The sequence below is a fragment of the Corvus cornix genome, chromosome 15 (genome assembly GCF_000738735.6).
Source record: "Corvus cornix cornix isolate S_Up_H32 chromosome 15, ASM73873v5, whole genome shotgun sequence".
Lineage (NCBI taxonomy): Eukaryota > Metazoa > Chordata > Aves > Passeriformes > Corvidae > Corvus > Corvus cornix.
In genome coordinates, this window is record NC_046345.1 from 8,159,650 (window position 1) to 8,168,300 (window position 8,651).

General features: G+C 45.7%; 1 protein-coding gene across 1 annotated transcript in view; it reads left to right on the forward strand.

The window, feature by feature from the left end:
- The window catches only part of PPIL2 (peptidylprolyl isomerase like 2), a 67,743-nt gene extending 60,339 nt beyond the window's left edge, over nt 1-7,404 (forward strand). Inside the window, exons 17-20 of the mRNA XM_039561081.1 lie at nt 3,448-3,520; nt 3,659-3,721; nt 4,212-4,351; nt 6,038-7,404. Coding sequence (XP_039417015.1) covers nt 3,448-3,520; nt 3,659-3,721; nt 4,212-4,351; nt 6,038-6,131 — 370 coding nt within the window. The 3' untranslated portion in view covers nt 6,132-7,404. The remainder of the gene's footprint in view (nt 1-3,447; nt 3,521-3,658; nt 3,722-4,211; nt 4,352-6,037) is intronic.
- The last annotated feature ends 1,247 nt before the right edge of the window (nt 7,405-8,651 follow it).

Genomic DNA, 8,651 nt, shown 5'->3' on the forward strand with positions numbered 1-8,651 from the left:
AGAGGATCTTTTTTTACTGTTTTAATGTAGCGATCTGATGGACTTTTCTACATATAATTTGTATGGGCTTTTTTCTTGGCCCAAAATATGTGTTGTTGGACAGCCAAAGAATCCCAAAAACTTCTCTGGTATGTTGGTTTCCATATTCTGTGAGGAGCAGTTGCTGTAACGGATGCCAGTGCATGGTCTTTTACACATTATATCTCATCAGGCTGATTTTAGTGATGCAATGTAACATCATGAGATTTGACAATAACAAACACGTAACATTTCAAGGGCCTGCATGTACCTTGTCTCTCTCAGATCAGAGGAAAGCTGGTAAAAGCCTTTACAGTTTAGAATATTCAAATTTTTTTGCATCCAGCTCTGACTGCCAGGTTAGCATGTAGTTCCATTTTTACTGCATGGGTGATGTTTGGAATTAGATTTTATCCTTTTTGGATGTTAATTTTTAGTGGTGAGATACCAGCCTCAGCCAGGCCTGACCCTGACAGAGCTCCCAAAGCTCCCTGAACAAAAGTGACTCATAGATTATTATTTCCTGTCCCTCTGGTCAGAGCTCTTGCCTCTGAGCTGGTGCTTTGTATTCAAATTAGTTTTTATTTTTTATCAGTGTTGCAGCACTGTCCTTATAAAGACAAAAACATATATTGAGACCTGACAGTGTAATACACAGAGAGACTCTGTGCAAAATGTTGGAGGGTGCAAGGGAGAAAAAAGGAAGCAATTTTCCATTTGAGAGACAAGGAGTGAAGAAGAAAAGAGAATGACATGCTCTGCAGGCATAACAACTTTGTCTTCTTCCCCCTTAGCCCTTTACAATCATGTCAAAATAGACTCTTTAGGTCATTTGCTGATGACCTGTGAATGCCATGTCTATCATAGCCTTTCAAAATGTACAAGTGACAAAATATTACCAATAAAGTTAAATTAGCAGAGCAACTGAAGAGCTGGTAACCATCAGTAAAATGCATTAGGGCTAATATTGTGGGAGGTCTAGCTATGGGCTAGGGGATTACTCAGATGAGATTGCCAGTGCACAGCTGATCTGGCCATTTCAAATTATTAGAAACCTAATTAAATGAAAACACACAATCAGATAATGAGTGATCTGTTGGCTAGAAAATCCTCTGATATTAAATCAGAAGTTTCCTTTGGGGCAGTTAAAATACAGTGAATATATCTTGGGTTGGCTGTTAATCACCAGTATTATAAGTGAGTCTGATACTGGCCTGAAGAGAGATTTTAAAATTGAATTTTTGTTACAAACTTTCCAAAGTTCATACAGGGTCTTCAAGCCCTGTGCAGCCTCCCCCAGTCTGCTCCCTCCAGTCACAAATGACTGAGGCTGTTCTAGCCTGCGTCCATGGGTTTTAATTGCACCCAGAAGTCACAGCCTGATTACAGAATAGCAGCAGGCCCTTGGGGAATAAAGTTTGGAGCAGCACTGACACATGAGCAAGCACAGCTGTGCTGGGGCAGGTGCTGAGAACACCCTCTCTGTCTCAGTTCCTTCTCTGTGATGGGGTCTGTCCTTCTGGTTGTGGTTACAGCCTGCCCCAGCCCATGGGGTGGCAGTGAGGGCACTGGGGAGTGGTGTAGAAGGTGTATTTCTCCATTGGATCAGCTGAGACCATGGCAGGTGAGCATCAGAGGCCTCTTCTGGTGCTGGCCAGGCAGACACTGCCATGGTGGGACTGACAGATGCCTTTGAGATGGAAATACCCTGGTATGAGTGTATAAAATGTATAAATATGACTGTGATACCATGAGTGTTTTGGTTGAGGCACTGCTTATTTCTTTTATATGAAAGCAGAGTTAGGTGATAAAATGCTCCACATATTCCACCAGTTTGCTATCTTTTTTCCGCACCAGTTTCATTTAATTTGATTTTCCCCCATTTCATCTGCCCATCCCTTGGCAGCCTACTCGTGCTGGTGCTGTTGTCCCAGTAACAATCAGGCTTCAAAACAGTTTTTCCCCTGTGAAAGCTGGGGGATTGCTGGCTCTCAGCTAGCCCTGTCCCATGGGCAGCCCTGGACTCCTCAGTGGCCTGTTCCTGCCCTTGCTGCTGATCTCCTGGCCCCAAACTCCCCTGGCTCCTGGAGCAGTGTTTTTGAGAACTACGGCTGCTTCTCATTGTCCCATAGCCATTAATATGGGCTGTATTTTTGGTTCCTGGCCATGTGGCTTGGCTCTATTAAAACAGATATTGTCCAGCTACAGCCTGCTTTGGTAATAGATTTAGATCACTCGGCATCAACAGCCTGTCTTCCTCTTTATTTACTGCTCTTCTAAGAATAGCTGTTTTCAAATTTAATTGTGGATGATGATGTGCATAAAAGTGTTAAATACCCTGGGACCAAGAGCTGCTCCCAGCAGGACCCCTCTGAAAACACACTGACTCAGTGGTTCCTGTTTAAAATTAGATTTTGACACCTGTCAACCAATTTTTTATTTAATGTGTGCTGTATTCACTTTATATCATTCTGGTTCCTCAATCAAAATATCTGCCGCCTTCCAGAAGTCTGTTCCATGGACACTGTTATCCCTGTTAACCACATCTGTTGTCTCAAAGATAGAAGGTTGTTTGACAGACACTGTTTTCCACAAAACCTTGTTGATTGCTGTTACCTATTTCCTTTCTTTCTTAATCATGTCCTGTCTCCGCTATTCCATTATTTTGTTGGGACAGATGACAGGATGACAGGATTATAATTATCTGGGTTTCCCCATTTATCCTTTCTAAATACGCTTTTCTAGAATGTTCCCATTGTTCCACACTTTTTTGGAAAATAAACATGCAACAGTCCAGAAAGCCTTCAGCCTTAAACATTTTCAAGCAAGTGTTTGGATATGTTGACTTGAAAAGTGAGAACCCAGGGATCTAAGGCCCTCCTAGGTGAAAACTGCTTTGAGAACTGTCCTGGCCTTACCCTGTGGCTGTGACTTGATGTTCTGCTGCCTTTGCAGTGCCCTCACAAGCTCAGTCATGATGTTCTTCTGGAGGAATCCTGTGCTTTCTGTGTTACTGGTGTTAGTGCAGACAGCTCTGCCTGTACTGCTGTAGTTACCATTCTCTTCCCGATATATCACTCTTAGGTTTCATATACAGTTTAAAAACAAAGGAAAGAAAAGACTTGTTCTTCATCTGGCTGGTTTGTGTGGCTCCCAGGTTTTGGGCTTTGCTTTGCCTTTGTTTGACTTTTCCATGTTCTGTTTAATTTTAAATTCAAACCCCATATTTGAGGAAAAAATTTTTATCTTCCACACTGAATGGCATTATCTTAGGTCTTCCTAACACAGTTACTGATTCCCCTCTCCCCAGACATGATGATTTTAAAATCTGCTAGAGTAATGGGCATAAATCAGATATATTTAAGGTAAGGGTGTGGGAATATTTTGAGTATGTTGTGACAACTGCATAACATGACCTTCCTCTTCTAGGGTGGTTGGTGGCTTTGAGACTCTGACTGCTATGGAGAACGTGGAAAGTGACCCAAAAACAGATCGTCCCAAGGTACACATGAAGCACTGGGGGCAATGGCCTCACATGGCAGTGCTGATCACTCTGCTGACACTTCTTGAAACAAAAATAGGGGGAGATGGCACAACTTAATCAGCAGATGGAATTACTGTTCTTCTCTTCTGCTTCCAGGAGGAAATAAGAATTGAGACAACAACTGTTTTTGTTGATCCCTATGAAGAGGCAGATGCACAGGTGAGGTTGATTGGTTGGTTGGTTGAGGCTTTTTTTGAAAGGCCAGAGCTCTTCTGTAAAGAACTTTGCCACTTAATGCCTGTTCTTTGCACATGGGCAGCCTCCTGGCCCATCTGGTTGCCAGCTAAGATTAAGCAGCTGCCATTCAACATTGTCTTTCTGCCAGGATCCCAGTTGCTCTTTCAGTGGAGAGTTACTCTTGTAAACTGAGTCTAGCACAGCTCCCAGTCCATCACACTTCTGATGGTTTCCTTTCAAATGCTCCCAGTAGCTGTGGGTAGCTGCAGGTGAGAAGAAAGGAGTCTTGCTGTAATGGCTGCAGACAGCCTGTTTGTAGTGGCCCTTGAGGGCTGTCTCATAAAGCCTGCCCTATAATCTCAGCAGTGCTGATTGCTGGTTTAGAGTGCTTTAAAGCTTCAAAGAATCACAGACATTTTCTCCTTATTCTGCACTATCTCTTGCAACAGATTGCACCCTTTGCTTCCCACAGGTTGCTGCTGAAAGAGAGAAGTTCCAGGAGGAAGAAGAAGCAGCCAAAATAAAGGCTGAGGTAGTCCCACCAAAGAAAGAGGTTCAGACTCCTAAAACTTACCGGCAGGGGATTGGAAAATACATCAACATGGCTGCAGCGTGAGTTCTCTGTCTATCTGATTTTTGCTGAATATTTTAGGTGCCTTTCCTGCTGGATGCTGGCCCTGTCCAGTGCCATTGCTCAGATGTTTGGTTTGGGCTAGCAAAGACACCCTCATGCAGTCCTAACAGTCAAGAGTTTACTTTACTCCTGTTGTTTTTCAAGGTCACATGTTAACTGAGCTTCTCTTTTAGCCCTTGAACATGACCAAGTTGGTCTTTAAAAGTGTTTGCTGACTTCAGAACTGTAGATACATTTCCAGAACTCAGAAGTCTTTGAGGAACTGTACTGTGTCACTTCCTAGACCATCTTTTATCGTCTTCCTTTTCTGCAGCTATTTCTGAAGGCCATGGTCCCACAGATGTTTCTCTTTTAGCAACTTCTGCCCTGCACAAAGTAGCTGCCCCAGGCCCCTGTCAGTTTGCTGCTCTGCTTCCCTGTTCAGCCACACAAACAGCTGTACCAGCACAGCTGAAATGGCTGGAAAGGGGAGCAGGTTCCCAGGCTTGCTGTGGGAGCACAGGGCAGCTGGGTAGCTCCAGGGTACCTGGCTGGTTGGACTGCCTTATCCTAAAGCACCCTCTCCCAGACACCCTTTGTACCGTTGTCAGGATAGGCAGCACTGCTTTCTTTCCTAAGGATGGCACAGAATCCTGTCTGAGCAGCAGCTTAGCATGTGTTTTGGAAAAATTAAAATAAATGCCTTCCACTTGATTTTTAGCAGACTTCTCTAAAAGCATTTGCAAAAATGCTGTTGTCTGTCTGCTACATAAAGGCCTGTATTTATGTATACACAGATCTGGGCAGCCATTCAATCAGCTTGTGTGTGCCTCTGTGACTTACAGGCATTGGCATAAGTGTGAGAACAGAAATATGTTAGCTCAGATAGGTCAGTTTAGTGTGTCAGTAAAATTTTTCAGTTGCAGAATATTGCTTGTCCCTTAAAATACATAAATACATACAGCTTAAAACTGCTGACACGTTGCACTCTTATTTACAGAGGAAATCCAGCAGTTTGTGGCTCTGTGGAAAAGACCAGGTAGTAGAGAAAGGACCTTCAGTCACTGCAGCCTGCTCTGGCAGCTTTAGGGTTCTGTGTTCTCCCTATCAGCTACTGATATCTGACAATAAAACCACAGCACGTGAGCTGGCTGCACAGCGTTCCCTGGGGTTGCAAGCTCTGCTCAAGAGAGACTGATAATAGCAGCAGCAACTGCAACAGGCTGGGCTCAAGAAACAGGAAAGGATCTGAAAAGCTCTCCCAGCTGCTTTATACCTAATTCCCCATAAATTCTTTTTCTGCCACAAGTGCAGGTGAGAAGGTGTGCAGAGAACTCATGGCTCATGTTTTCGTGACCATGCTAAAAAGGTACAGCTGTTAAATCTTCAGCTCTGGCCTGGAGAACTTACTGTGCTTTGAACACATTCCTGGGAGTGTTCAAAGCCTGGCCCAAACCATCCCCATGGACTCATTCTCCCTATTTTTGGGCATGCCAAAGGCCCCTATCCCCAACCCCTGCAGTCCCCATGCTGGCATGGAGCTTGCACTCCTGTCTAGTTGACAAGGGATGGGCTGGCTCTAGTACAGCTGGTGCTGGGAGAGAAGAGGCAGAACAGGCACCCAAGCTGCCCTGGTCCCACTGGCAGTAAAGACTCCCTGAGAGTTGTTTTCATTCTGGCTGCAGGAAGCGCAGCGTGGAGGATGACGGGCCCTCAACCAGCACAGCTGTGAAGAAAGAGAAGAAGAGCACGGGCTTCGGGGACTTCAGCTCCTGGTAGCAGCATGGGGAGCCCAGCACTGGGGCAGCACAGCACAAATAGGAGCCTCCCACGTGGTCCCAGAGAGCCCAAAAGACAGTCTGTCCTGGGGAGGGAAGGCACCGGCCTGCCCTTCCACTGGCAGAGAAGACTGCTGCTTTGTTGAGGCTGGTTAATGTGGCTTTGTTTTCTAGAGAGCGCATTGCCCCACTGCATCTTCCTCGAAGGCTGTTTTGTTGTTGTTTTGCAAAGCAGGGAGCAGGCAGCCCAGCTCCCTGGGGATCAGCTGGAGCCTTCTCTGTGTGCCTGGCAGCAGACCAGGCAGAGCCCAGCTTTGCAGGACACTGCTGCAGTGAACAGCTACAGTGGTGAAAGAGCTCCTTTTACAGGTAATCATTTCCAGACCAGCCAAGTGTGCCAAGCCAGGGAATGAATTAATGTGCTGGGAAGCGCCTGTGCTGCTGGAGAGCTCTGTGGAGGGGCTCCAGCCTGTCCTGCCCCTACCTTCCAGCTGCCTCCTGCTGGTTCTCAACAAGGACCAATTTTGTCTCCTCTTTGCCAGGATCCTGTCTGGACTCACTGCTGTCAGTCTCTGAAGGGTCTCACTCACTCCAAAACGAGCCCTCTCTGTACCTGTTAAAGCCTCCCAACAGCCTGGGAAGCTGTGAGTCTGCATGGGGTGCCTGGGGCAGCTGCACCACTTACTCCTCCCAGTGGCTGCCCTTCCCTGAGCCACTGGGTGCAAGGATGCACCAGTTCACACCTGCCCTCAGGTCCCAGAAACTACAGCCTTGAGCAACTGAGCAGGAATAGAAACAACTCTCTTGTTTGTTTTTTTAATACCCATCCCTAAAGCCTGGTCCTTGCAGGGTAAAACATGCAGTCAGGCTTCCCATCATTAGGAAAAACCACATAATACAGCTGACAGGCATCCCAGATATTTCCATTACATACCCACAAATTATTAGGAATCTTAATAAAGGCCTTATGGGGTAAAGATATATCAGCCTGTGAAGTTTTAATTCCAAAGCATCTGTGTGGTACCGTCACTTAGACATAGCAGGCTAGATCCTGAATATCACTTTTCAGCTCATCTTAGGTGTTTTCAGATAAGAGAAATGCCCTCCCTACCTCCTGTGCGGCTGAGGAGAAAGTTTTGTAATCCCCTTTGGAACAATATATTTGTATCGGTGGTTTCATTCTTTAAGAAAATACTCCATTTATAGGAAATTGCTGTAAAAACTTTTGGAAAATATTTTGCATTAAATGCTGTTATTTTCTTTCGAGTGCTTGACTTTGACTGTTTGACTGTTATTTCCAAGATCACAGCATTGCAAAGTTGATTGTTGTACAAGGAAATGATTAATTCCTGCTTTTTAAGATGCCCATATGGAATTCTGGGATCTCTGCGGATATGATTACATCTTTGCTAAATCATAGGAAGTTTAAACTAATTTGAAAGTAGAATAGGGGGAGTTTGTTTTGCAGACGTCCAAGTTTGAAATAACATGTTTGATTACTGGAACGGGGGATTTAATGGTACTTTCCTAAAGCTGAGTTTCTTCTGTCTTATTGGAACCTCTTGTTTCTCCTGTGCTGGCCCTTTCGTGACAGGTTGTTATTGATCCCCTTTACCTAACTCGTACTTCAGCACACTTTTGAGTAGTCAAGTTCACAGCATTGCTAGAGCTGGGATAGGTAATTTTATGAATCCATAAGGATAAAATGCTGGTTTTGTACTAGATTAAAATGGAGACTATTATGAAAGAAAGGAGCTTTTGATTACAAGGAAGGCAGCAGAGGTGTGGCAAGGGCTCCCATTTCAGCAAGTCCTTGCTGCAGATTGATCTGAGGGGCACTTTCCTGTTGTGGCAGCAGGCTCTAGAGATAACTGCCCACTTTCCCTTTCCGTTCCAGCTTTTTGGCAGAGCTCACTGCAGTCCCTGAAGGACCACTGCTGTGCACAGTGCAGGGGGACTGCTGCCCTTCCAAGCACTGTCTTTGCACCCCTTTCCTCACCATTTCTCACCATAACATCGGAGACAAAAGCGAGAACAATTTCCTGGCTTCTAGGAAGGGCTGAGCATGACCCTTTCAGTTTTGCTCCAAGCAGGGGTGAAGCTCTCCAGCCATGGTTCACCTCTGGACCTGGATCCAGCTCTCTGCCCTGCTGGTGCTCCCAGGCTGGGGGACGCTGGTTCTGGCCCATGCCCAGGGTCCTGCACTGGCCCAGGGGTTTGGCCAGTGCCCAGTGCTGAGTCAGCAGCCAGACTGGGCTTCGCAAGAGCTCTGCAGGGCCAACACTGTCACTGTTCCACCACAGCCAGACCCTACAGTGGAGTTTTGTCCTGCAGAGCCCCGCCTCTGCTCTCTCCCACACTTACAATTCTGTGTATTCAAGTCAATTTCCTTTTAATTTCACCTTCCCTTCTGGTCATTGGAATCCACAGGGCCAGCGTGACACAAGCTCTTCTCTGAAAGATGGCAGTGGCACAGACAGCGAGCCAGTGTGCTATAGCCCTCATTTTTCCAAAACCTGGC